This window comes from Seriola lalandi, unplaced genomic scaffold, assembly GCF_002814215.2.
Source record: "Seriola lalandi dorsalis isolate HSWRI2012SDOR001 ecotype SW California unplaced genomic scaffold, Sedor1 jcf7180002054517, whole genome shotgun sequence".
NCBI classification, from domain to species: Eukaryota; Metazoa; Chordata; class Actinopteri; order Carangiformes; family Carangidae; genus Seriola; species Seriola lalandi.
In genome coordinates this window covers 1,391,759-1,419,745 of record NW_019525070.1, presented here as the reverse complement: position 1 = coordinate 1,419,745, position 27,987 = coordinate 1,391,759, and the positions used below count along the sequence as shown (strand labels likewise).

The following is a 27,987-nucleotide window of genomic DNA, read 5'->3' as shown; positions in this document are numbered from 1 at the left end:
GGGGGTGGGGGTGGGGGTGGGAGCAGTAGCAGTGTGCTACAGCAGGCATCTCTATGACCCGGACAGATCAATTCAACCAAGGTTACGCCTACACCAGCCAATCTGAAGGCAAGATGAGGTAGTCCCTGTGTTGTTTTGAACTACAGGAGTGCCTGTGGTTGGTTGAAGCTCGATGCCTGCAAGGTAAAAACAGGGGATTAGCTGCCCTCTTTTGAGCAAAATCAGAACTGGGCAGTGCAGCGTCTCAGTTTTAATGTGGGAAGGTGGGACATGGCGGGTAGGGACTGATGTGGGTGAGTTTGAATTGGGGTTGTCAGGGTGTAATTTATCCTATGGCTCTGTCTGTGCAGATTAGGCAGCTCCATCTCTAGCTGGCCTCCTCTATGAGCCGAGCCAAGGTGTCTCTGAGCTCCGTCAGCTCAAAGATCTTGCCGTCCAGCATCTCCAGCAGCGTCCGCAGGCTCTTTCTGAAATTCTCCTGTTCCTCTTGGTTCTCCTCTAGCCGCTGCTCCGCGCCCGCCAACTGCTCCTCAAGCACCCGACCGCGCAGCTCCGTCTCCTGGAGAAACAACATTGTTGACATGTTTATGTCATTAGGTGGGCAATAACAGTTTTTTTTTTGTTTTGGTATACATGAGATTTTTATTTGACACAGGAAAAATCTGCTTTGAGTTTAGTAACTATCTCTTTCACTCACCTCAAGTTTCTGGGTAAGAGTGTCTTTTTGCTCCATCAGGTCGTTCATGTTTTCTAATTCCTCTTTCAACTTTTCCATTTCCTGGACGACATTAAAACAGATTAAAAGGCTGAGTAACATGAATCTAGGGTGCATGAGCTATTGCATTTCAAGGCAAGCCACTCCCCTTATTCTCTCTCTCTCTCACACACACACACACACACACACACACACACACACACACACACACACACACACACCTCTTCTTTATCCCTTAGCGTAGTCTCCAGCTCCTCTATGGTTTGGTTCAGTTCAGTCTTTTGTGATTTGATCACTGGGGTTTGGTTGCTCTGGCATTCCAGCTCTGTCACCTAAAAGGGCAAAATGGACATCATGATTCAGATCCATGGAGAGAGAGAGATTGGTGCAACAGAAACAACTTATCTTTTATTCCCAGAATACCTCTTTTTACTCTCCCTCATGCTTACACTCGTCTCTCCTCTCTGTTTTTTTCTCCCATCCTCTCATGTCAACTTCACACCATCCTTTCCCCAATGATCACTCCTGTTTGATTTGAATGAATTAATCACACATGAAAACAAGCAACAGCATTCCCGTGCCCCTTCCCTCACCCGTTTGTGTAGTCTCTCGGCCTCCTCCTGGTAGGCAGCCAGTTGTTGTTTCCACTGTTTGACGTTGGCTGTGGACTCCAGCAGAGCTGCCGTTAGCTTGGCATTGTTCCCCTTTAGTGCCTCCAGCTCAGCCTCCCAGTGTTTTGTCATGGCGGGGCTGCAGAGCACAGGGACATATCAGTTTACCACAACAGTAGAATAAGATAATAAGTGCTCATGCTTTCATGTTGGATGTGACTGTGAAGATTTATTTCCAACAAGACCTCAGAAAAAATTACAGTATCAGAACCTTTATTGTCTTGTAAGTAGCCAGATATCTATCCATCCATCCATCCATCCATCCATCCATCCATCCACCCATCCATCCATCCATCCATCCATCCATCCATCCATCCATCCATCCATCCATCTATCCATCCATCCATCCATCCATCCATCCATCCATCCATCCATCCATCCATCCATCCATCCATCCATCCATCTATCCAACCTTACTCCAGTGCTGAAAGCTGACAAAGGCTGCAGCAGGCGCTCAGACTGGAAGGATCGGCACTTTCAGGCCAGTAACTGTGAAAGCAGCCGTCTGCCACATGAGTTGTAATCTGAGATTATATCCTCAGACTGGCTGGAGCCTAATCTGGTCCAGCTACTCACAGACCAGAAGATGAGATGAGAGATAAGGGAGAAGTGATTGAATGTGATTGAATTTCATGATGGAGAGGCGTAGTGAGTCGGAAGAAAAAGGCTGGTGAAAAAAACCCTCCACTTGCATATGAGCTATTCAGTCGACAGTTCAGAGCTGAAGTGTAATATTAGATATACTGTATGTTTTAAGGGAAAATGCTTCCGCTCTGCATCTCCCTTGATAGACATGACGATTACAGGAATTCGTTTAAGATTTACATAATGCCCACTCTGTCTCTCACATAATGTCTGACTTGGGCGGGAGAATGTACAAGAGACCTAAACGTTGTCGAGTACCGACATCGAGTCAAGTACCTTTGAAAAGGAGCTCCTACTCCCACACACTCCACAGTAATTCCTCACTGCGGTGGAAACAGATCCACATAAAAACACAAAAGGAAGCTCAGCTCGCTCAAGGAGTGATGAGGGTCTGAGTATGACCCATAACAATGTAGTTTTCAGTTTTGTTCCACCCCCTCACTGACCCACACACACATATATATATATATGTTCACACACTGCAGCAGTACTCCACTATGCCATAACACCCACTCTGTGAAGTGTAAAAGAGAGAAAGCCCAGATCTAATTCACTCAGGACTCCCACGGTGCCTTCAGTTCTTACACAACAGCCACCCCCTCTGTGAGTGCAAGTGTGTCTGCGTGTGTGACGCATAGGAGGGAGACGACACTTCATCCTACACATGCACATACTAACTGACACACAACCACACACACACATACACACACAGACACACACACACACACACACACACACACACACACACACATACACACATGGAGCGATGCTGTCACCAAGGCACACAGCCCCGCCAATGTATAAACCTCACACACACCAGCTCGAAGAGCAGGAGAGCAGGCGAGACGTCAAGATGTGAAGATGGAGACAGACGGAGAAAGCAAGGGAGAGCGACGGCGGGAGAATTAGAGGAGTGAAAAGAGTGAAAGATGTTTTGACATTGGTGTTCGTTTTCATTAATTATGAGGCTGGCTGAAAGGTTTCAGGAGGGCACCTGAGCACAACTCTGGGACAGCAGAGCAGAGCTGAAGGTGTGTGAGACACACGGAGGGTAAGTTAGCTGCTGCTGTGTCACTCAGCTGCTGATTGTAAAGATGATGTGATTATTTACTAAATGATTATTTATCATGTGGATTTTATTGGCTATTGATATTTTTCAGATGCTGATCATTATGCCATTTTGTTATAATTTCCCTTCTACTCATGCAAGAGCCAATTATGTAATGTTGAACTGAAGAGACAAAAAGTTCCTCTTTGTATCAGCTTGAAATTGTTAGGATTTTGTTTTTACACCTCTTTTTTTTTGGAATAAAATTCACTAAAATTTTCAAAATCCCAGACTCTAGAAGTCTGTTTCTGTTACAGAAGATTGTATTGATGGTAAACAGTTATGTGTTTTTCTGTGTTTCATGTGAACAATATTCTTCCAAACAGAATGTGTCATGATGAGGAGCAGATTTTGTGGGGTGTGAGGTTTTATTATTATTATTATTATTATTATTATGTTTTATTTATCATTTTATTGGTTTTAAATGTATTTTGTATTATTTTCTTCTTGACTGAAGAAGAAAATATCTTCTTGATTGAATTCTGAATGTTTTTTATGGTTTGGACATAACCTGTACACACTGCTAATACACCATAACTCTTGAATAAAACATCAACACTCTGTTTTGTGTTTTACTACTTCACAATGTCAATCATAATTCTCCTCCCAGGCTCAATAAAGCTACCAAACACAAAGCGTAAACTTGTGTGACACAAGGTTTTTCTACAGCCGTCTTGGGTTTCTGCCGCGTCCTGACCGCTGTGCGTTGTCAGGTAGGTTCTTCCTCCTCACGGAGCCCTTCAAGAAGCAGGGAGGCAGAGCAGTTGCCATGGCAGCACCGGAGGAACGGAGGCGCTAGTGGCACCCTGACGTATGACATCGGCACTGTCTCCGTTCACACAAGCCTACCACAAATCCACCGACAGACGCCTACATCCTCCAACACTAGAAGACCATTCACACAGAGCCTGGCCAGTCCCAACAAAAGGTCTTATAACATAATGAAAATCATTCAAAACGAGTCCACTGCAGATCTGCCAAACACGCCTACATCCTGCGATATAAAAAACCCTCTCACAGCCCTGCATACAGCTGTCTCTCATCCTCCTCTCTCTTCCTCTGCCCTCTGCACCCACATATACCTGCCTACACAGACCTGCTAAGCAGCAGTGTGGTGTACACGTTATGGAGATAAGTCATCATCTAATTCCAGACACACGGCAGAGAGACAAACCGAGACCATCATAGAGGTCTGGTGCAAAAAGACGGCAAACACCTGTGTGTGCAGGTGTGTTTCAACATGTGGCTCTGAACCTTCATGAAGCACTACACAAGTAAACACATTCAAAATACACTACAAAGATGTTTATTCTTTTGTTTTAGCTATCAAATCAACTGTGTGGTTACACACTGTTAAACAAATGGCCAGAAAATACATTTTTACTGCAGTTTGAGGCATACGTGAGGCTGATGGAGCTACTGCGAAAGGTGATAGACATGTGAGATGAGCCACACAGTACATACTAAACTGAAGAACCGTGAATCATAGCAAGAACAGACAGAAAAAGAGAGGGTTATGTAGGAAAAAATCTGGATGGTCCTTGCATCTACCCTCTCTGCATATGCCTCTCAGAAAATACAAGACTCAGGTTTGCTTGTTATGTCCACGCTTGCCATTGCGAACGCTGAGCGTCGACCCCGTCTCCCACACATGCAGCATTAATAGACATATCAGCAGCAAGGCTGCAGCAGGCAGTGGGTGTCCTCTCTACAGCCCGCTCTCACTGCACAGATCTGTGTAGCCTTACAGGAGTTCATGATGTAGCGGTAGGGATTTCGAAGCATTTGCACTTGAGCTTGTCAAGGCTTTAACACATTAATAAAAACATCTAGTGTCTCTAAAGATCTGTAAAATGATCTTTAAATATCAAAAAAAAATGGGAGGGTACTCCACTCAAACACCAAAAAAAGAGTGATAATACATTAAGCGATTGAATGATATCTTTAATTAATAAGAATCGCAGCCAGAAAAGAATGAAAGTGGCACAAATTACAGAGATTTTACAAATGAAAAGACCTGAGTGTACAGTCGACTACAAGTGACAGTAGATAAAAGGACAGAACATTTCCTCTCCAGAGAAAAAAAAACACACCTCACTCACTCCAGTGACTCAAACCGATTGTCGTCCTGTTCAGTTTATTTATTGTAAGGAGTGTATGTGCAGTTGGTGCATTTCTAGGTATCAGTGACTCATGTACAGACTTTCCACAATGCACCTCTCTCATTCTCTCTCTCCCCAGTTTCTGACAAACACGCACACGCACACAAACACACACAAACACACACTCACTCCTCCTCTCTCTCTCTCTCTCTCTCTCTCTGTCTGTCTTGGTCTCTGCCTCCCACTACCCACATTATGTTATATAAGTCTTACATAAACGCTTCATCGACACCTTTTCGGTGATGAACCTCGCAGCCACACCTCTTCAGAAAGCCATTAAACACAGCAAAAATATTTACATGGCACTTTGACCCTTTATCTTACATAATCTACTGTATAAGAACCAGTATTGACAATTACAAGGAATATGAAATATCCATTTCCATATTCAGCGTGCTAACAGGACACAAAGACACCAGGAGTGTATATAACAGTAGTGGTGCATGCATAGAGGTCACATACTCTGTAGTGCATCCAATAACATAAAAGTCAAAAGATTTGAATTTGCATTTAAAAAGATATTATTGCATCGCAGTAGGTAAAACATTAAAATATAAATATATACGAGTTTCCTTGCCAGGCATGCTCAGATTGAACAAAATTAATAACTTAAATAATCCCTCATTCCAGAGGAACACTTAGTTACATCTTTTGCTGGTCCACGTGAAGTGACAGTGTGTGAACGTCACTGATATTATTTAGAACAAGTCCTGTCATTTCCTTGCACCCATATTCCTCCTCACTGGAGTTTCGACATTTGTTAGCAGTTAGTAAACAGGCAAGTGCATCAGGTTTTGTAAAGAAGACCCTCCCTGTTGCTGACCTGCGATCAGGCTCTTATTTTTTCTGAACATTTGTGCCTGAACCATTTTTTTTTGTTTTGCGTAGTTATGATGTCGCAGTAGTCAGGACTTGTTCTGACATCCCTATTAGAAAGAGCAGACCCGACAAGTCTTAAACTGCCCCCTAGGGAGGAAAAACACGAGAGAGCAGCGGTGAATAGAGGGAGTTCACTACCATGCTCACATGCAACATATACTGTATGGGTGCACGCAGATGAAAAGAAAGACGTAGAGGAAGAGAGGTGTGTACTTCTCTGCCTCAGACAAACAGCAAAACAGAGAGAAATGATGATAGTTGATCTATATTAGTCTTGTTTGTGTGTGATGTGTGTGGAATATCACTGTGACAGTGAGTGTGTTTGCAGTAAACATGACAACACGGGACAGTGACCACGTCACGATGTGGGATGTACCTGTGTGTGAAGGCCAGGGCGTTCTGCGCCGGCTCGGGACGGGTGTCTGAGTTAGGAGTCGTGTCACAGATTTCATCTGTGCCGTTGATGTTTTCCATGGGCGGAGTCACTGGGGTCAAAGGTGACGAGAGCTCACCTCCTGGAGACTCCTACATGTGAAACAAAGTTGTTCAGCTGTCACTGTCAGACCGACATCAAATCACCAACCAGACATTACTGAAAGAATCAGACATTTGTGACATCAATAAATAAATATCAGTATGATACTGTCTAATGTCCATAATTTTAAAAAGTAATGATATAACCTATGGTGAGATCACAAAAGCTTTTAGATCAGCTACATTTTATAGATCTTAATGGCGTCTGGTTGCTTTTTTTTCTCTCAGAGAAACAGCCTCAGGCGTACAGGAAATGGTGCATTTAACATTACCAAAAGCAGAGACAGTAATTTCTGTAGATTCCACAGAAGAAGAACTGGGTAGTAGTTAGCTTAGAGTAAAGATAGACACCATGGCTGAAGTGACAAAGAAAAAATGGCACTACTTTAGGGGAGAAAATGACCACTGTTTTCATTATTGTTTAACTTGTCTATTATCTTTTACTATTAATCGATGGATCGTTTCCTCTATAAGATTTCAGCACCCCTAGGTGACGTCTTTAAGTTGCTTGTTTTGTCAGCCCAACAGTCCAAAACCTAATGATATTCAATTTAAAACGATTAAAACACAAAACAGAGAAGCACCAAATCCTCTCGTCTGAGAGGCTTATCAAAGCTTATCTTGAGAGGGATTATCAACATTGTTGCTGATTTTCTGTCAACTAATTGTTTCAGCCCTACACCACTTATGGGAATGTACCTATAATTAGTAACTAAATCATAATTAACTTACATGTAATAATATAAAATGTATAATAATTAACTTGAGTGATCTCAATTGCCTCTTATTACCAGAGATCCCAACAAGATAAAAACAAGAATCTCCCAAATAAATCATCTTTCCCACATAAGAGTTGACATGAGAAATGATGGAGGTGTGTGTGTGTGTGTGTGTGTGTGTGTGTGTGTGTGTGTGTGTGTGTGTGTGTGTGTGTGTGTGTATGTATTTGGGGATAGAGGGGATGCTGTCTCTCAGACTGATAAAGCTCTTATTGCTGTGGTGCTAAAAATGTGTGCATCTTAGTGAGCGGTTCCACATGCCCATAGGCCATTAAATAGCTTACTATAGCATTGGGAAATTGCAGAATTACAGATTAATGCTTATCTTTATATCCCATACAAGCACAGAATTATACGAGAGACAAATCATTTAGCTGTTGCACGTACATAAAACAAAGCTATTAAGACTCAGGGCTTGGGCACAATACAGTGGCACAATGACACTGCTTGTACGTCTCTAATGGACAAGCAGGAAGTGAGAGATAAGAAGAAGATTATGGCTGGTGTTACATTTTGCGCTCCACATTCATTAATATACCATTTAATATCTGTTCATGGTGCATTTCCGCTGTGGTTTTGGCCTACTGGGAACGGCATATAGCATTTAGCTCTCTGTTTTCTCATCTTGTTTTATCGGAACAACGCCTCTCTCATGTTTTTCGTTTTTAGTTTATTTAGAGGGGAGAAGGGAGGGGATCTGGAGGTTAGAAAGGAAGCCAGCAGGCATGTGGTTGAAACATCAGCTCTCAGTCGTGAAACAGAGCAGACAGCTTCAGTACACCACCGCAGGCTTATAGCAGGAAGGCCGCGGCCTTTACAGTTACAGTTACAATGCAATACAATCCTTCCAGTTCCACCAGCTATGATGCGGCGCTGGCCAGAGCACACGCAGCCTTCAACCCCTGATGAGAGCGAAGCTGTCCACTTGGCTTCATTAAAAAACACCCTCCCATGGGAAGCACAAGGTACTGTAGCATTTCAGCCCATGTGGGCCGCAGCATTAATAGTACAAGTAATAGACCGCAGTACAGTGGGGGGGCTGCTGCCCTTGCCTCCATAATGAACAGACGAGGACATGAAGCCTGTTAGCAGCCTTTAGATTAAAGAAGAGATTTCTCTGGGGATTCTCCTCTGAAACAAGCAAATTTTCTCTCAGATGCAGCTACACATGCCCTAAAACACTCTATTATTAGTTATCCCACACAAACAAATACCTAACATACAGGCTAATTATGTTCTGCAATTTATGGTGAGTTCACAGACAGCTTTGTCTTTTTTATGCATAGGGTGAATACATGCAGAGAAAATGTACGATATTGGTGTACATTATTTTAGGATTGTAATTCTTAACATGAGTGTCAGGCCTCCCAGGGGGTCATACAGTAGAGGAAAGTAATTTAGTGTTTAACTCAATATAACTCAAGTATATACTCAAGTACTGCACTTGTACTTTACTTGAGTATTTCCATTTTATGCCACCTTTCACTGCTTTTACTCAACTACATTTATTTGAGAGATGTAAATTACATCTCTCAAATAAATGTAGTAAAATGTAGTAAAAAAAAAAGTGTATCATGCAATTACTTTTTTCCTTTTTATTTATTTTTCTACTTAAATGTACTTAATGTTTTTAATCTAGTTTCCATGATATTCTTTCTTATTTTTTGAATTTGCTTCCTCTGATAATAATAAGAGAAAATCCTTTTTTGTTGACCCATACGCCAGCTGGTCATTACACACAACATGTCTGTGGCAGGAGGTCAGGAGGGGGGCTGACAAGATGGGTGGGGGTGGGGGATTGGGCTAATGTGTAGTTAACGTACCTGAGAAGGAGACGTGGCCATCTCCATCTTTTCTTGACTCTTCTCTTTAGCGAGCCGTGCTGCTTCTTTGTACTCTGCAAACTTCTCTGCAAACTGACACATAGAGGACAGCTATCAATATGGACTGTAGTTCATACAGTACTGTGGTTTAATCTGTTCAGTAAAGCCATATGTGAATGGACACACACACACACACACACACACACACACACACACACACACACACACACACACACAGAGATCAGTGTGTAATAGGTCAACTGTGAAGCTAGGGGAGGGATAGGGAGAAACTGTTGCCAGTAACAACCCACAGTTGAACTTAGAAAAGAAGGCCCCTACCCATAATGCCTCAGCAGAAACGTGAGCTAACTAGGTCACCGTTAGTAACCTTTCTATCTGAGACATACACATGTGTAACACACACACACACACACACACACACACACACGTAACAAAGCAGACTGTGCCACTGTGTTTTTGCTTTAATCAAAAGTTGTTAGTTGATCTCTGGGGTTATTTTGGTCGAGAGCAAAGATACATCCAGCGAGCCTGAAGGGGTAGGGTGAGCTCAGCTGAGGGGCTTTGGGCAAATATACACACACACAAGCACACATCCCTGAGGTCCCTTTAGGGTGTGGTTCATCATTGAAGCTGCTCCCACAGTTTTACAGAGTAATTTAGCACATACAGTACTGCAGAGGGCCGACTGGTGAGGAAATCAAATTGACAACTCTGGAGCCGGTCTTGTGCCTGCCATTGGTGGAGCTGCAATAAGTAACTCAATATCATTTCACTTCAGTGCAATATAATAGCTCTGGTACAGTGATGTAAATGCAGTAGTTCTCAGTGGAAGTGCTTCAGGAGCGTTGGCACTGCAGTTATCTGAGAGGTGAATCTGATTATTTCAACTTTAAACCGAAGAAAATGTCCTTCAGTGTCTGTTAAAAGTGGATATTGATACGCCTCAGACATGGTTCCTGTTAACAGTGTAATTACCGGAGTAAATCAGTTAAGCCACAGATGCTCCACATTAGCCAAGAAGTTGGAAGTTGTTGTTTTTTTTTTTTTAGATGATCATGATTTGTGACAATGATAATTAACTGAATTTTAAAAACAATGTACCCTTATAGGTTAATATAAGCTTGATTTATTTGCAAAGTCTCATTAAGATAAATTAGAGAGACATGAGAACAAATTATATGTACAAGATAACAAGACAATTTAGTGACATGCATTATTGCTCTCTTACCTATATGCACATGCTGTTGTGTGGTAGCTGTCTGCCTTACAGTCATATCATTACACCTATTTGCAAAGTTGGAGAATCAGATTTAAAAAAAAAAAAAGGAACGGTCAAAATTGAAGCAAGAGAGTTTTGGTCCCTCACTTGAAACCAAGTTAAAACTGAGATGACCCTAGTGACATCATCTGGGTTATTTTCTCAGACTTTATTTAGAAAGCTGCCACCGGAGCCACACAGGACATTGTTTTCACAGTTAGGTCATGAACTGGACTAAAGCGATGTAAACCAATAAATAAAATTGCTGGAGTGCCACTTTAAACTCTGAAGCACTTACCCCTGGCTCCATCTTTGCCACAAGACCACACACGTTATTAATGTCCAGTATATGATATGAGACAGGACATGTCTTTAATATCAGGTATTGTTATCAGCTTCTTCATCTTGCCTTTCTGACACAGAGGGCACGTCTGCACAGCTGAGTTTGGTCCCAATGTGTGTGTATATTTGTGTGTGTGTGTGTGTGTGTGTGTGTGTGTGTGTGTGTGTGTGTGTGTGTGTGTGTGTGTGCGTGTATGTGTATGTGTGGGTGTGTATGTGTGTGTTATTCTGACAGTGGGAATGCTGTGAGCCTCCCTGGTTCACGACAGAGCTTAATCATACTGCAGAGGAGAGAAACCACCACCTTCTCTCTCTCTTTCTCTCTCTCACACACACACACACACACACACACACACACACACACACACACACAAAAGTGAACGCACACATATAAATAACTTTCATAAGCACACACACAGAAAAAAAGCCTAATTAGGGCTAACTGCCAAGCAGATTCTACACTTTGTGAGAAGCTATAGCAACTAGAGTAAAAAGAAAGTTGAAATGCCATCCTCTCTCAGGGACTGGGGGAGAAGAAGAAAAGAGAAGCCTCTCTGTGATTGATGCTTAGAGGTTTACAGTAGATGTGGTTTGTGTGTGCGTGTGTGTGCGTGTGTGTGCGTGTGTGTGCGTGTGTGTGCGTGTGTGTGTGTGTGGGGGTGGTACCTTGGATAGATGATGCTCAGTGGAGAATCCCAGGCCGTAGACAGTGTTAGCTCGACTGTCCGCCCACTGGCCAAACTTCTGTGAGGTCTTTGTGAACGTCATGTTGGGACTGATGGTGCTGTTGATTATTGCCTGCAGGACAGAGGCAACCCACTTAATATGTATAAAATTAACTTTATTACTGCAGTGTGTGTAATACGTGTGTGTGTGTGTGTGTGTGTGTGTGTGTGTGTGTGTGTGTGTGTGTGTGTGTGTGTGTACAAAGAGAGAAGGTCAGATGAAAAGGCAGAAAGAAGTGTCTTTTTATGTGTCTGAATGTAGATTATTTGCAAAACAAATCAGGACAACACATGGAAGTATCAATTAAACACTATAGAATATGGTATTTATGGAGCAAAAATGTGAAACAGCTTTGTCTCTTTTCTCTGTTTCATATTTTTTTTAACTGAATGTCTTTGGGTTTTGCACTGTTACTTGGACAAAACAAGATTTTCGTATGCATCACGTATGCATGTGTTTATACATATGTGTGAGACAGGGGAAGCGCATGTAGCTTCTGGTCTAGAGCAGCACAGGCGCAACAACACAAAAACATCCATGCTGTTGTGCCATGTTATGGCTTAGTTTGAGCCTTATTTTTTGTTTTGCACTTTACAAAACTTGCACTCACATATTTCACCCATGCACACCATATACTACTGATTTACTGATTTCCACACCTCATACTTAGAACATTTAACTTGGTTTCATAATTTGGTTCAATTTGGTTCAATAAAATATTCTTTATCAATGACAACTGTGGTGCATCTATCTTTTTGTTGTGACCTCTTGAGCTGGGGTCATAACAAAGTCCTCAGTAGGAACCAAGGGTATTTGGGCGCAGTGTGGAAGTCAGAGCGTGTATGAGCCAAAATAGCAGGCTTCATCTAAATCTTATATAATTCAACTTCTTTTGTAAAGTAACATTGATAGAAAACAAATTAGATTTGATCAATTAGCAGTGTTGTGTAATAGCTGACATTTTGGTTGGCATCATTACATAATGGTGTGTTTGGGAAGGGTAGCAGTCCGTGAATCTGTGGGTTACACAATAGTTTAGTTTAGTGATCATCTATCTATTGAGTGCTGTATGATATGAGTTGGTTGCTAAATTGACCGTCACGCGCACACGTGGCGATCACTGAATTTAACTCAGTGACTTTGCTTTGCTGCTGTCAGTCCTTCACATTTCTCTCAACGTCTCATTCACCTGGCTTCACACTTTACTGCCTTTGCCGCTCTAGTTACGTCTTCCACCACACATCCTTTTCACTCTGTCATCTGTTTCTCTCATTTATCTTCAGCCCTGTCTCCTGTCTCCATAACTGGTGAGGAGTGTGCATGCGTGTGACTCGATCACACCATGCCCAGCAGAAATATCCCTCCTAGATCTCTAACAAGAATATCCTGAGACGTTAATTGTAGACTCTGAAGTGCAGACAGACACCAGCGCACGGACATGCACTCACAAATACAGTAGTTGCATGCATAAACATGATGAAACATGAGCTGTCAGTCTTGGGACAGGCTGCAACGCTGAACCCCTTTTAAGATGTGTTTGCACATTAGATTCCAGTGCAGAGCTTATTAACACCATTAACGCTCAGTAGATCACAGTGCCACAAAAATCTCATGGAAGGCCGTTTGATGTGTGAAGAGGTGATTATACTGAAACATCTGGAAGGTCTTCATAAAACCATGTCAGCTGGCAGTAAATAAAAATAACACAAAGGGTGCAGCAGGAGAGGTGCAATGAAACCTGTGTTGTGTGTGCGACGAGGTGTGCGAGATGAACGGCAACCATCGGAATCAACCACTCACCTTGGTGCCATCCAGGCTGATGATGCGGTAGACGTTGCGTGTGCTGTCGTAGAAGTAGGAGACAGTGACCGCATGCTTGCTGGTGGGCAGCCAGTTCTTCTTGGTGTTGGGGTCAATCTGGAAGACGTGGGCCCGCGTGCTGTAGATGGGCTGCTCCCTGAAAGGGACGAAGAAGAAGTTGTGAACCTCTTTGTGGCGCAACACCAGCGTCTCACCAAACCCACCGCCAGCACCGAAACTCCTGTTGCCAACGGGGGAGTCAGATCGCCCTGGCAACCGGATTACCAACTCGCCATCCTCCATAGTTACACCACAGAAAGATAGGCTGTCAAAGGACGACTACATACACTCATAGTCTTGTATACATATATATATTAAAACTATAGCAGAGTTCCTACATACACCTTAAGTCTACTCCTCCTCTCATACATTATCTCTCTACGCACACACTAGATGCATGCAGCTATCCAGCAGAAACTCTTTTTGTCTTTCTCTCTGTGTAAGGCGGCGTCGTCTCTCTCTGCTCTGATATGGGAATGCCTGCAGCACTGAGCGAGGGTCACACAGGGGAACACGGGGGGGAAAGGAGAAGGTTTGAGGCTAAATATAGACAGTAGGCCATGGTTAACTACCACAGACACACCCCACTGAGCTGCAGTTTCCACACACACACTCACACACACACACACACACACACACACACACACACACACACACAGACACACACACAGACACACACACACATGCACACACACACATAAATGCATAAGCATTCACACACAATGACACAAGTGTGATGGAATAATAAATCAGTGTTTATGTGTGAGTGTTTATGTGGATTTGTGCTTGTGTTGCTTGGATCAGTAGGTGATGAAAATTCCATGATGGGTTCAGTTGAGATGACTTAATTCCTTATTGACCTCTGTGTGACACTCAAACCAGACTTTAGATTCACCCCCATTTGCATTGGGGATTATATAAGAGTCATCTTTGTTTTTTTGACCAACCATTCACCCGTCACTTATGCACAACCTTCACTCTTCGTCCATTTATCCCTCAATCTTCAGTTTGCTCTTCCATTGCCCTCATATATTCCAGCATTGTTGGGGCTTCTTGGGTAATATCTACAGTCAGTACACACACACACACACACACACACACACACACACACACACACACACTCTCTCAAAGCGCAGGGTGCAGAGGGAGATATTCTGGGCTGGCAGTGCTGGCAGAGCAGGAGATAGAGAAGTGCTTACACTGCACTGAGGGGGTGATGGGGGACATCAAAGGCTTGCTGTATAAATTAATATTAAAATTCAGCAGCAGCACCCCTCCTGTGTGTGATTAGCCAAGACTGGGAAAGAAAGAAAAACATGGAGACACGGAAAGAGAGGGAAAGAGAGAGAGAGAGAGAGAAGGAAGTTAGGCAAGGAGAGAAAGAAAATGATGGGGAATGTGAAGAGTATGGAAAGTCAGGGAGTGAATCTGGGATGATTAATGCCGCTCCACAAAGCTGCTTGTGGAGTGCTCTGTGCGAATTATCATAATCATCGACAGCAGTGTAAGTGGCAGAACTGTGAGTCATTTCAACTCTCTCCCAGCACACATCACACAACCCCGGCCTGTCTGTATGATCTGTGCAATAGCCGCTTGGCAACTGGCATCGTTTTTCATTGCATAATTTGATGGAGCTGTGGCAAATTTTGAGCTTCTTGTTGCTTGATTGTGTGTGTACCAAACACAGCAATGTTCCTGTGCTTTGATTTTTACATGAATGCCTGTGCCAAAGAGTTTTGTTCCAAAATGACACCCACCAGTTGTCAAAAAAAAGCTATACCTACTCCTACAAGTAAACTTTTAAAAGATAGCACAATAAATGATGGAATGGGATGAAATGATGAATCCTGCTCTCTTACAAAATAAGAATAAAAATATATATTTTCCTTCCTTAACAGCAGGTATATCCATACATGAAAGTTATCAGATCAATCAGACGTGTTCGCACCACAGGTTCTGGTCTGAGTCTGACAGATTTCATGGAGATCAATTCAGAACATGTTGATCTTCTTGCACTCGAGCGATGAACTCCAGCGCTAGCATGTGGGCTACCTGGCAGTTACACAGATTCAGCAACAGGGAGAAAGAAAAGAAAGAGAAGAAGCGGGAGAAAATGCTTTAAGATGCTGTATAACTTCCATCAGTACATGAAAGAAGTGTGTAGAAAGTGTGAATGTGAGAACAAAAGCTGCCCACCTCACCAAAGGGAGAAGGGTGGGGGCATGAAAAAAGGAAAAGTAAGTGGTCATTTCAGTTGGGTGCAAATGACTGGTAAAGGAGAAAGTGTGGAGGAGGATGAGGAGGAGGAGGAGGTGTTTAGCATGCAGTGTACTGCGTGACACAAGGGCAGGTGACGGAACGTGAATGTTAAAAACAGAGAGAAAGGGGGGGGGGGGAAGGCAGGCAAGATGAGAGAGGGAGGGAGAGTGATGAAGTGAGAGAAGAAGGGGGGAGATGAGGAGAACGTGGAGGAGGTGATGAATGTTGGAGAGGATAGAGAGCTGATGAATCCACCCGTCTTCCAGCAGAGGAAGATGGAGGGAGTGGGAAGCTCTAAACTGCTACACAGTGCAGTATAAACAATTACATGAACTGTGGCTGTGTGCTGCTCAGATTTGAACTTTCAGGAACACACTGCAAGTTTTTAAGGAAAAGAATGAGTCTGTGTCACACAGCTGTCAAGGCAAAACAGTCAAACAGGGATGGATAGATGATTGGATGGATGGTTAAATTCAAGATGCCGGCACGGTCAGATGGCACGGCGCGGCACTGTCCTATGCTACACATTGATGAAGAGCTGCTCAACGGACTTTCGTTGTTGTTTTTTTTAACAATGACTATAAAGATCTATTCTATTATATTATATTTAGAAATTTATGGCCAATAGCTGTAGGAATGGACATCGGCATCTCATTTTGTGTCAAATCACAGTAATTTCCATTCACACAGACCAAATTTTGGAAAACAGAAAAGAGTGCCACAAGTGGACTGATTTAAAGACAAAATGGCTGTTCTGATGTGTGTTCTCGTGAATTAAACAGTCAGTACACACAAATTACAAAAGAAACACATCTAGGTATAGTTCTGATTTTATCTGGCCAGGTTTTGTGATAGTTCTTGCCTTCAAACCAGCACAATGGAAGTGAATGAAAAATGCATCTAAAACCATTCAACAGTAACATCTCTTGTGAGAAAACAATGTCCCTCATTAGTCTTGATGATCCACAGTCCTCAAGGTGAAAAGTCTTCATCTGAACTACTTTCTACTTTAGACCCCATGAAACTATTGACAGTTATGTCTGTGGATTTTGTGGACTGTGATGTAAAACTAAATAAAATTGTCTAAAATGATGTAGAATAAAAAAAATGAAACAAAAACTTTTTTTTGTAATCAGGGTGAGCTGGCCCATCAAAATATGTTGAACTATGGCACACAACCTCAACCCTAGACATGTTAACACTGGTATTGATCTGTTAACATCACTGTACCAATGTCTACAGGGCATTTCACATGAGCACACACACACACACACACACACACTCTCTCTCTCTCTCTCTCTCTCTCTCTCTCTCTCTCTCTCATCTGCAGTTCCAACAGGTGTTGCCTATAGCGCCTCTTGTGCTTCAGGGGTTTAATGCACAGATGTGAACACTCAGTCTTTGAGTCACAATGTGTAACCAAACAGCTTACACACACACACACACACACACACACACACACACTTACACACACACACACACATTAGTTTAAACCACAAAACGCTGCATTTTATTTTCTACTTGAGTGTGTCCCCTTTAACTATGCAGCTGCCCCTCTTTCCGCAAACACTGACAGCGAAACCCAAGCATAATGAAACGGTTCATCTCAGGAGATCTCACTCTCCCTTGCCACCTCCACCTCTCCTGAAGTTGTCCTTTGTTTCCAGAGTTTTTCATTAATTCAACAGAGGAGAGCTTGAGGGCGAGCAGATCATATTTAAGGTAGAGAGAAGTCATTAATGAGAGAGTTTCCTTGTTGCTCCATCTACTGGGAGCAGCTTGGATGACCTGAGATATGCCTGTAAACACATACACACACATACACACACACTCTTTCTCACACACCCACACAATCAAGCAAAGACAAAGACACGGAGAGGAACTGAGTCCATCTGTGCATTGATTGTATTAGCCCAAGGAAATGAGAGCGCACCACAGAGAGTGTTGATAGGCATCTCCAGTTCTCGTCCAACACTAATGTTCTCCTCTGTGCCGTTACCATTAGATCTGCAAGAAGTGAAATATGTCTCTATCTTGTCCGTTGCATTACTGCTGGACAGACAGCTAGACAACAGATCTGCACCAACTGTATGTACGCTTTCATCTCATCTGCACCTGCACATATTCACACTTGAGTACACATGCTGTATGCAGCATAGTGCCTTTAATCACAGTTTACAATTTATTCCATTGTGGATCAATTGAGTCATTGAGTCAGTTGCATAACAGTAAGTTAGTCACCAGTGAGGCAGAGCCCAGTGGAGAGCTGAAGCTGAGTGGGAGACTGCTGAATGATGTGTGCTGCCCACACTGTAGGAGGGCAGAGTGGGCGCCTGGGAAGCCTCCAGTGTATTGTAAATAGTTAATGCAGGAGTTTTGGCTGATGCCTTGAAATCGCACCATGCCTGTGCCATATTGTTAACCTCCTGCTGTGCAATTAATCACAATGAACTGCAGGAGACAGCTGTTAATGAACGGCAGGCTTAGTGGGGGAAATGGACCGCTGAGCTCAGGGTTAGGGGACATGCAAATGAGCAGTGCTGTGCACTAGGCAGATATTTCACTGATGGGTGCCTGTTGTTGAGGACGTGTAAGGCAGCGGTCACTGCGCTGCCAGATAGAGAGGCGGCCGCTCTCTGCTACTCGAGCCTTGTGCAGCATTGTAGCTACCGACATTAACTCGCTTCTGACATTATACTGTTCCCAAGCCTTCTCCAGAGCAGGACCCAGAACAGGATGTACAGAACATCATAGCACAGATCTGTGATGTTCTGAGATGCTGTTGTTACAAATGCTTTCTTTCTGAATTACATAACTGTCTATAATGTAGGTGGGGAGAAAACAGTGGGACAGAGAGACCTAGAAAAACCAACATCTTCATCCACTCTCTCATTGGTCTAGAGCAAAAATAAGGGATTGTGGAATAGTAAAGAATCTAAACTTTGCTTAATTTTGGTAAACACACCCAGAAATCCCTATAGGACCCCCTGGTAGTCCCTCTTTGGGAGCCACTGCAGATTAAACCACTATTTGGTCCTAAAAGTTTGATGATGGCAGCAACTTCTGCACCAGCATTTGTGTGCCAGCACGTTGGTCCAAAGTGTATATGTATTTTACCAAACAGAGCATATTCTGAGGGGAGAGGCATAAGTTGCTTCATTATTTGCCTCATAAATTGTTGTTTTTTTGTGTGCAGCACACCAAGGCCATCAGAAGATCACTACTCTACCACATAACGGTACGTCAGACAGCCCACCTGAACTGTGTATCTACCGTCACCCTTATGTTAAGACAGACAGAATTTTACGCATACACCTGGGTCGTTATTTTGTTATGCGTGGTGTGGTTTCCATGGCAGGGAAGTTCATATCGCGTGAGGCGGCCGCAGCTGATATGAATACAGAAAGGACGGACAAGGAACTCAGTCTGCCTGTGGGATAATAATCACACTTACCCCATTGTTGTGGTTGAAATGAAAGGCGACACCTGACCGCTGATCCTTTTCGCTGGCAATGAAAACGAATCTCTCGGATTGGCTGCTGCGTATGAAGGTCTTCTCTCTACACGACAGCCTCCCCTTTATCACCGTCGGCGCGTCTGCAGGAATTTGATGACAACTGCTCCATTCCCCCTCCGCTGTCACCGCATGAATTCACACATACGTATCGTTCTACACATGGCACGGAAATCAGAGCTTCTTCTCCTGCTTTGGCGTTGAGCGTTTGGTGATGGAGCAGCAGCAGCAGCAGCAGCAGCAGCAGCAGCAGCAGGCAGCAGGAGCAGGAGCAGGAGCAGGAGCAGCGCTGTGGGAGATCCAGCGCAGAGTGCAATGGAGATCCGTTGGGTGCCCTGCTGTTGTCGTGTAAATTACAGATCCTCGCTGAAAGGGTGGAGAAGCCCTGCTGCCTGAACTGGGAAAGACAACCCTCATTTAGCCAGATAACGCACAGCATCCCACTGTCCACCCGCGTCTCTTTCCCTCCCTCTCTCTCTCTCTCTCTCTCTCTCTCTCATTACCATAGGCTCACAGGCTACACCCCCACTCTCTCCCAGACTACAGCTATTTCACAGCTGTTCCACACATTCAGTATTACCAGTACATTTCTAATTTCTAACGGAGCTCTTGGACTGAACCTAAAGTAATCTTTTTTGCTTTTGCGACATAATTTTTTGATTCACCTGACAAACCCTATTTCTCCTGATCAGTGCGGGTATGTGAAGTCGTTTGCATAGATGAAATTATTCTGCAGCTTCTATGTTGTAGCTGTATTAGCTGTATATGTGCTTTATTGATCGACGCCCATCCACAGACCCATGTGTCCACGCCCCACGCCCGTCCACATCACCCCACCCCACACCACCACAACGGTCCACATCTGGCCGATGCATCCGCTTCCCTCCCACTCAGATCAGTGTCAGTATTGAACTGCCTACGTCACGACACCGTCCTCCGCAGTGACGTCACTCGGTCCTCTAGGGACTGATGCCATTTGATGTTTTGTTGTTTTATAAGAAGTTTATTGGGAAGTACCTGATACTCACCGAGAGCTTTAGGAAACGTTATTCCAAGGCTGTAATATGTAATTTCCTACGTTAAATGCCACATTTTCTGAAAATATCAGCATCCCAATACGAGGCTTCTGTTATTATGTCTAATGAACTGGTCGATGCTTATAACAGTTTAATAATAAACAACCCAATAAAGAACCACATTCATGCTCCATGAGTTATTTAGGCTATTGTCTGTCAATAAATCAATTGTCTTTGGCAGCCCGCAACACAGACACTGTGTACTCTACATTTCACTGCAAAGTGACTGAATAATGCACCATTTATGAATATTTGTCACATTTATACATGTGATTCTTTATCATCTTCTGGTCTTGTACAGTGTTATTATTAGTCTGAGATGGCTGTTTTATGAGTTCTTGTTTTTTAATTTTTATTAGCTCACTGTTCAAGTCAGCAAAAGGGATTTAGGGAGAACATCTAATTCGGAACCCTGTGGTTGTGAGAAAATGCCTCTGTTATAGAAGGCACCATCTAATGTAAATATGCTTCTGTGCCATGCCTCAAGACAGTGATTTTAAGAATAACCACAAGAACAAGAATCTGAGGACACAGGTTACACGGGTAAATGTCAGTCCATAAATATTTGATAAATTGATCATGTTAGGTCATACATATAGGCTTAGTCTATACCCTAGAACTCACAAAGCCAAAATAACAGTAACAAAGGTCAATGCAATAAAATCAAAAATAATTTATTTGAAGCCCTCTGTGAAGGTCTATGTAGACTTAATGTCCACTTACAGTTAGGACTGTCAACCCTGCTGTTTTCACCATTCATATCTTGTCACTGAAATACAGAGAACAAATGACTTTTGAGAGGAAACCCCACTGGATTTGAAAAAAAAACATGATTGTTATGTTTATAACATTGAAAAGCTCAGTATAAATGTATGAATTGAATAAATCCCAAAGTTTCTGAACAGACAATGGATAATAAACAACATGACAGAGGCCACGGTCATTTTACTGGTAAAAGGGCTTATCTGATTCACTTCTATAGGCTAAAGCGAAATTCAAATGAAACTCATTTGGGTATACAAAATTGTCTCAACCAAATGTTTAATATAATCACACAGATATCCAAAATCATGATGTAATGGCTTTTAAAAAAATGCATTTCACTGTCCAGTATTTTTTGATACAGCACAGAGTGACCTAACTTTTTTTGTTTTAGTTTGTTGTTTTGGGTGGATTTTCCCTTTAACAAGCGCGTGGCAGCGTCCCCTTTAAATCGAGTTCCATTACGTCATGGCATCAATGCGGAAGTGTATGTGCAGGAAATTAGCACCTTCAGTTTTGTTTACATGTGACATGAAATTTGGTAAGTGTAACAGGGTATGGGTTCCGTTTTTGAGTAAACGCTTTAACATTTAGTGACACTCTCCCATAGACTTACTCCTCATATAAACATACAGAGAAAAAAAAATAATATTTAGGTAGTAAGGTTAACGTCATTTCAATTAGCTAGCTAGGTGCTGCTTTACGCGAGCTAACTTTGCTATCTTGATGCACATCCTGTTCACAGGGAAGTTTCGGATTCCTCTGAAACTTTTCGTGGCTTTTTCGTCACTCGTGGATGAAATATTGCATTGATTATCAGTTCCACGGTTCTTCGTTCAATTGCGACCCGCCGGCTGCTAATGTCGCACTTTTGTTTTCACTCAGCAAAGTTGATGCTCCGTGAAGACCCACAGCATGTTCCCCCGCAGCGCTGCTTCGAGGGGCAGGTCAGCCTACAGTAACGGCCTGTACCCACCACCCCCGGGTCCACTACGTTACGAATACAACCATCAACGCCCGGCAGGTGTCAACAGGTGAGCCTGAGGAAGACACTAAACTGCATAGGTGTGCTGGACACAGCAGTATCAGTGTAATAGCAGTAAACTTACTAATGGCCACTTGTTGGACCCTTCTATGTCCCTGAAGTAGACTTTGTTGAAATGTATTCGTATAGCTGCTGATCCACCGTTAAACGTTGTAATCTTTGACACCAGACTGTCCAACCTTGAAGATTTTAGTGCTTAATGTTAACTGGAATTTGTTCAGAGAGAAGATGACTATGTCTTCTTCTGTCTTCTTTGCAGCTTGATATAAGAGGTGTGGGCCCACAATAAATACAACCATTGAAATCAACAGAGACAGACCAGATAGTCTTTTCATTATTCGTCTGTGTCCTGTATGGTAATATGTGTTTGTGTTTTGGTAGCTTCTATGTTCCTGGACTTGAGAGGTTTCCTCCATATGAATGGAAACCCCCACCATTGACCTCTCCAGTACCCCCTTCTCCTCACACACCAACTATGACCAATGGACGCAAGTATGTCATTTTCCCATTCATACAGTGCTGTATAACCACTCTCATTCTTCTGTTTCTTTAAACTCGCCAGCATTTTACAACCGTTTGCCTTTTAACGTCTCTCTTCACATGTTTTCTTATCATAATCTTTTTTCCAGGAGGCAGAATGATGACTACAGTCCCCATGTTGTGAAGCGCCAACGCCTCGACTCCTCTTCCCACCCACGAATAGGCTCCCCTTTAATTCGAGTCCCTCTTCCCCCTCCACCCCCTCCTCTTCCTCGTCATCCTGACCGAGTGGTGGCTGGGTCCTCTAGATCATCCTTCTCTGGTTTTGATCGCTCTTATCTCAGCCCACACTCCCATCCGCGCCCTCAGGTGTTTGCTGTCCCAGAAAGCTCCAACAGCCTGCAGGACTACGCCAAGGACAAGGTATATTCAGATGGCCTTAATCTGCTGCTAACATACATCAAGTCTTTAAATGTGTGTATACGTGCAGATATGCTGTGGTTTAGTTAGTGATGCATGCACTTGTGCCCTCAGCTGAGCGATCAGATGGTGGAGCTGTTTGAGGCGTGCCAGCAGCAATCTTCTGATCTGGCCCGGAAGGAGATGTGCCGAGCCCAGCTGCAGCAAGACATACAACGTGTCTATGCAGGTGTGTATGACTGTATACAGTCACTGTCTGCTCTGACTTTCTGTTCTGATTCTTACTCACAATGTGTGTTTCACACAGTGGCACGCCTTTACTTGACTGGATCTTCTATGAATGGATTGGGCTGCCGGAGCAGTGATGCTGATCTGTGTTTGGTTCTCAAGGGAAATGTATGTATCTCTGACTCTCTGCGATGAATGTCAGTGTGTATATGTAAAATGAACAGTCATAGATACCCACTTCCTCATGAACACCTGCACTTTTCTTTTTTTTTGTTTCAGAAAAGACCTGATCCTATTCATGTGCTTTCTGTCCTCCAAAGGTTGTTTAAAACACTCTGTGAGTAAATAAAATTATTTTTTTGCAAATACCAAATCATTTAGAATAATATATTATTTTGTTTATTCGTCTACTGTTATCTTTGAACATTTTTTTTACATGGGTGGAAACACTGTCTTACTTATTTACTATTATCCAACTTCTTATTTATATTTGCTTCATTTTCCCCCAGTTTTTATGTTCTCCACATTCTCCACTAGATGGAGCTTTTTATCCAGAGCTAAAGGAGTTTCAGGTTTACAGTAAAGGAAACTGAAACTAGCATAAATCAATAAATTTTTGTTTTGATTTATAGCATATGTAGAGAGGACTCAGCTGATCAGAGCCAAAGTGCCGATCCTCAGGTTCAGAGAGAAAGGCAGGTAGGAGCAAAACAGTTGAAGCCTGTGTTTACAACATCACCAATTTTAGTGATAAGTCTCAATGTGACTCTTTTGCTACTCCCCCCTTCTGTAGTGATCTGGAGTTTGATCTGAATATCAACAACACAGTGGGCATCAGAAACACATTCCTTCTGAGGAGTTACGCTTATGGTGGGAAAACTAATATTTTGATTTCTGTGGCAGTCACTGTTTAAAATTCATCCGTCTATTTCTAAGTCAGATTTAACTGTGACTGATCACTCTGTTTATTAGTTCAACCATGTGCAGAGCAGTTGTTTCCTTAAAGGAAGGCAAAGAAGTTTCTTGTTTTGACCTGCTGTGTGTTTCTGTTGTGTCTCTCAGCTGATCTCAGGATAAGACCCATGATCCTTGTCATCAAGAAGTGGGCACGGCACAATCAAATCAATGATGCCAGCAAAGGGACATTAAGCAGCTACACACTTGTGTTGATGGTCCTGCACTACCTCCAGAGTCAGTACAATCACGCACACAGATAAAATCTTTTGAACCTTTGACTCATAGTGAATCTCATTATGTGATGTGTTGTTTTCTTTGCAGCCCTTAATGAACCTGTCCTTCCGTCTCTACAGAGGGATTACCCAGTGAGTGTCTTCATTGCTTGTGCAGTCATGTGAATCTCATTTCAGTATCGGTTCAGTCGTTTCTTTTTTTTACCTTCCTGTCCAGGGCGATTACAATAACTGCAGCTGGAAACTTTTTTTTTTTTGGTGAATAGTTAACAATTTAAGATGTCAAATAGTATGTTTAACAGGCAACATGTGACAAAATACAAGAAGTAAAATGCTTGCAGACAATCCTTTGCACTTTTATTGTCTGTATTTGTAAAAACACATTGCTACAAAGAATTTGCTTCAATCATCACAAACAAAGACTCTCTTTTATAATGAAAATGTCTTGTGGACAAAATACCAGAGGCAACGCCTTCTATAGAAGTTTAAATGTTCTGTTTTTTACTCTTCACTTTGAGAAATTAGAATCCACATTTAATATGACGGTAAACCATTTCACACATCTCTAAGTGTAACACTAGTGTCACTCAGTGTTGAGTGTTTGTCTTGTGCCTTGATTTTTCAGGAGTGTTTTAATCCCTTCATGGACATCGACATGGTTCCGGATGGACCTAAACACATCCCCCCCTACGTGTCAAGAAACCAGTCCTCTCTGGGAGAGCTGCTTCTGGGCTTTCTAAAATACTATTCCACAAGCTTCAGGTATCTCCCAAGGACATCGCATTACTGAGTCTAGTGTTTCAGATGCACTCATGGTTCTTTTGCCTGCTCATTTTCTTGCTCCCATTCCTCGTCTCCAGATCCTTGCGCCAACTTCTTCTCCCTCTCCAGTCCCCCATCTCTCCTTTTTCTTCCTCTGTCCTGCATCCTCTTCTCTGGTTTCATGTTTCTGGGTGAGGGGCAGGAGCAGGTGGGACCTTTGGCCTTACACTGCACTAACATGACATACCGTGGTCTCTGTGTTTGCAGTATGTGTGTTAGCGTGCCATGCCACAGTTGCAAGGTTGAGCTAAAACCCACCATGCAAACATGCACTAATTTTTACATTTCACAGTATCAAACACTCAAACAGGTCACACTTGGTGAGTGATTTTGCTTTTCTTTTGCCCTTGAAGTTACTGCACACAAAAGCAGTAAAGAAAGTAAAAGTAGTACATTTGACTAACACATTCTTCTACCTTATTAACAACTTGTTGTAACCAACTTATGTCAATAAACTTAACAACAAAAAAAAAAATCAGTCAGAGTATTAAGTTTGCGTGAAAAGTAAAGCTTCAACATTTAAGACTTTTGAATCAAAACACAGACAATAGGCAAAATGTGTTGTAGATATTGTCCATTAAGAATGAGTTTGGAAAACTTTTTTTGATTACCACATCATCACATGACGATCACATAACTTTGACCAAACTAAAAGAGCTGCTTGATATTATCTTTCCTCAGCAAGTGTCTGTTTTTATACTGCACTGAATTGAACCAAAACCAACAGACGCCTGTAAGGTTCAGAATCTATCTGGAAAACTTCCCCTTAGTTTGTTGGCCGTGAAGTGTGCATGTTTTGTAGCTGATTAGACATTATTATAGTCTTTCAGAATCTTGGTCTTTGTGTTTTATTTTTTTTTTCAGTCCAATAAGCTCTAAACATTTCCCTCTCCTGTGTCTTGCAGGTGGGATAAGCAGGTGATCTCTGTTCGAGAAGCCAGAGCTTTGGCCAAGACCAATTCTCAAGAGTGGAGAAACAAATACATATGTGTGGAAGGTAAACATTTCAGTGGACATAACGTGCTACTGCAACCACCACCAGACAAAAACTGGAGCATGAGTGAAAGAAATGTCCCCAGTAATTCTACATACTCAGTGAGCGACGGCGATTCTTTGTGTTTCAGAGCCATTTGAAAGAAATAACGTCGCCAGGGCAGTCCATGAGAAGATCAAGTTTGATGCCATTAAAGCTCAGTTTGCTGAAGTACGTGCTAGTCCTGATAACTGTGCTCTATTCATATTTTCTTTCTTCCCATGAGCCGCTGTGGGCCAGCTATGAGTTATTCATAATCCTCCTGCTTCTCATCTCTCTGTGTCTACGCAGTCATGTCGGATACTGCAGCAGAGGAAGGACCTGAACTCCATCCTCCCAGTCAGAGCCATCATTAATAAAGAGTCATCCAGGAGATAAGGGGTTCCTTTAATTAGACGAGCTGACTGGAGTCTTCTACCTCAAGAACAGCCCTGTGCCCAGAAACGATGAAAGACCTTTTGGGATGTGCTGAGAGAGGAGCCGTGCTGCCTCCGCACCTCACAGCCAGAGAGTTTCTGGGACTCTGAAAGTTCTGGCCTCCTCTGTATCGGTCACATACTGTGTGTCCTATGGCAGCACCTATTGAATATTATGCACTATCAATTGCTTTGCCGCCTTTGCAAAATATATGTAATGTAATATTCCAGTAAGTGAGAGTGGATGAAAACATACAATATTTCTGGAGTGAAGCCAGGGGACTCTGAAATCAAAGCTTGTCACTTATACTGGTGACGGAGAGATGCTGCACTGAAGCAGGATGATAATGGCCAGCGTTAGTAGAGATGGTTATTGCTGCTACACCGCCCTCTTTCATAATGCACATAGCATTCCTAGGAGGAAGTTAAGTTTATCAACAGAGTATGTGAAGAAACAAAATAACACCTGCAACCCGCCCATATCTCAAGCTATCTTTGAATGGAAGCAACAGTGTTTAGGTTTGAAAGACTAGTCTCGTGCCCTGTTTCTCTCCTCTGATTTCAGTTTTAGTTACATCCACATTGTTAGAGCCTTACTGCACAGTCGTATTGGAAGATGCCACATACATGTACAGTATATATATTGCCTGTCTGGACCAACTTGGAACATTAAAGCCTTTTTTCTATTTTTCTAGGTCAGTAGTGAAGCTGTCGTTGGCTTAAAACCCTATAGACACTTTTTTTCTACCGCTGCATTAAAGGCCCTCTCTTTTTTTCATCATCTTCATCTTTACATTTCTGAGCTCCTCTGAAAACTGCTTTTTATCAAGACATGTTGAAGTTAGTGTTGTAATTTAAATGATTTTGAGGTGATCACTAGAGGGCTGCGAAGGCACCAGCCTCTGGATCTCAGACTCCTTTATCATTGCTCATGAGGTGTTGTATTATTTTTCCTTGACTCGTAACAAATATATGTCATTGTAGTTCAGCTATGTACTTGATTTATTTGGACAAAACCTGACGTGCTAGTCACTCATTTTCGTTTCACTTAACAAATAAGTTATTTGCAGAATTCACACTTATGAGTGTGACTGTTTTTTCTTTCGTCATTTGGTTTATATTTTTCCTCAGCTGCTTTTGTACATTTTGTACATTACTGACTTTTAAATGTTTATTTAAAAAAAAATAAATCTCTGAAGATGTATGATTGTTTCACTTT

At 42.6% G+C, this 27,987-nt stretch overlaps 2 protein-coding genes across 4 annotated transcripts; one reads left to right on the top strand and one right to left on the bottom strand.

Annotated features, from left to right (window-relative positions):
• Positions 1–6: 6 nt before the first annotated feature.
• Positions 7–21,463, bottom strand: homer1b (homer scaffold protein 1b). Of its 2 annotated transcripts, XM_023413435.2 has the most exons (9): positions 19,237–21,463; positions 13,464–13,620; positions 11,604–11,735; positions 9,317–9,409; positions 6,557–6,705; positions 1,309–1,465; positions 937–1,047; positions 698–778; positions 7–559 (listed from the first exon to the last, which is right to left on the bottom strand). In XM_023413435.2, exons 1-9 carry the CDS (start codon positions 19,239–19,241, stop codon positions 368–370), a joined length of 1,077 nt encoding a protein of 358 aa, XP_023269203.1. In that variant the 5' UTR covers positions 19,242–21,463; the 3' UTR covers positions 7–367. The 2 variants fall into 2 exon arrangements, with proteins under 2 accessions (XP_023269203.1, XP_023269202.1); XM_023413434.2 differs by lacking the exon at positions 19,237–21,463 and having other exon boundaries at positions 13,464–14,003.
• tent2 (terminal nucleotidyltransferase 2) lies at positions 18,951–27,972 on the top strand. 2 transcript variants are annotated; one of them, XM_087175901.1, is made up of 15 exons: positions 18,951–19,020; positions 22,020–22,168; positions 22,561–22,671; positions 22,809–23,082; positions 23,194–23,308; positions 23,387–23,475; positions 23,587–23,644; positions 23,940–24,006; positions 24,101–24,177; positions 24,370–24,498; positions 24,586–24,629; positions 25,123–25,259; positions 26,225–26,316; positions 26,444–26,523; positions 26,644–27,972. In XM_087175901.1, exons 2-15 carry the CDS (start codon positions 22,050–22,052, stop codon positions 26,728–26,730), a joined length of 1,479 nt encoding a protein of 492 aa, XP_087032027.1. In that variant the 5' UTR covers positions 18,951–19,020; positions 22,020–22,049; the 3' UTR covers positions 26,731–27,972. The 2 variants fall into 2 exon arrangements, with proteins under 2 accessions (XP_087032027.1, XP_023269233.1); XM_023413465.2 differs by lacking the exon at positions 18,951–19,020 and adding an exon at positions 21,607–21,675.
• The last annotated feature ends 15 nt before the right edge of the window (positions 27,973–27,987 follow it).

Excerpts from the sequence above, each read along its gene's own strand:
- tent2 (XM_087175901.1), top strand. The coding sequence starts at position 22,050 with ATGTTCCCCCGCAGCGCTGCTTCGAGGGGCAGGTCAGCCTACAGTAAC. Across the intron at positions 23,083-23,193 it reads AGGACTACGCCAAGGACAAG|CTGAGCGATCAGATGGTGGA; the intron begins GTATATTCAGAT and ends TTGTGCCCTCAG. Across the intron at positions 23,309-23,386 it reads CATACAACGTGTCTATGCAG|TGGCACGCCTTTACTTGACT; the intron begins GTGTGTATGACT and ends TGTTTCACACAG.
- homer1b (XM_023413434.2), bottom strand. The coding sequence starts at position 13,766 with ATGGAGGATGGCGAGTTGGTAATCCGGTTGCCAGGGCGATCTGACTCC. Across the intron at positions 11,736-13,463 it reads TCAGCCTGGATGGCACCAAG|GCAATAATCAACAGCACCAT; the intron begins GTGAGTGGTTGA and ends TCTGTCCTGCAG. Across the intron at positions 9,410-11,603 it reads CTGAGCATCATCTATCCAAG|TTTGCAGAGAAGTTTGCAGA; the intron begins GTACCACCCCCA and ends TCTATGTGTCAG.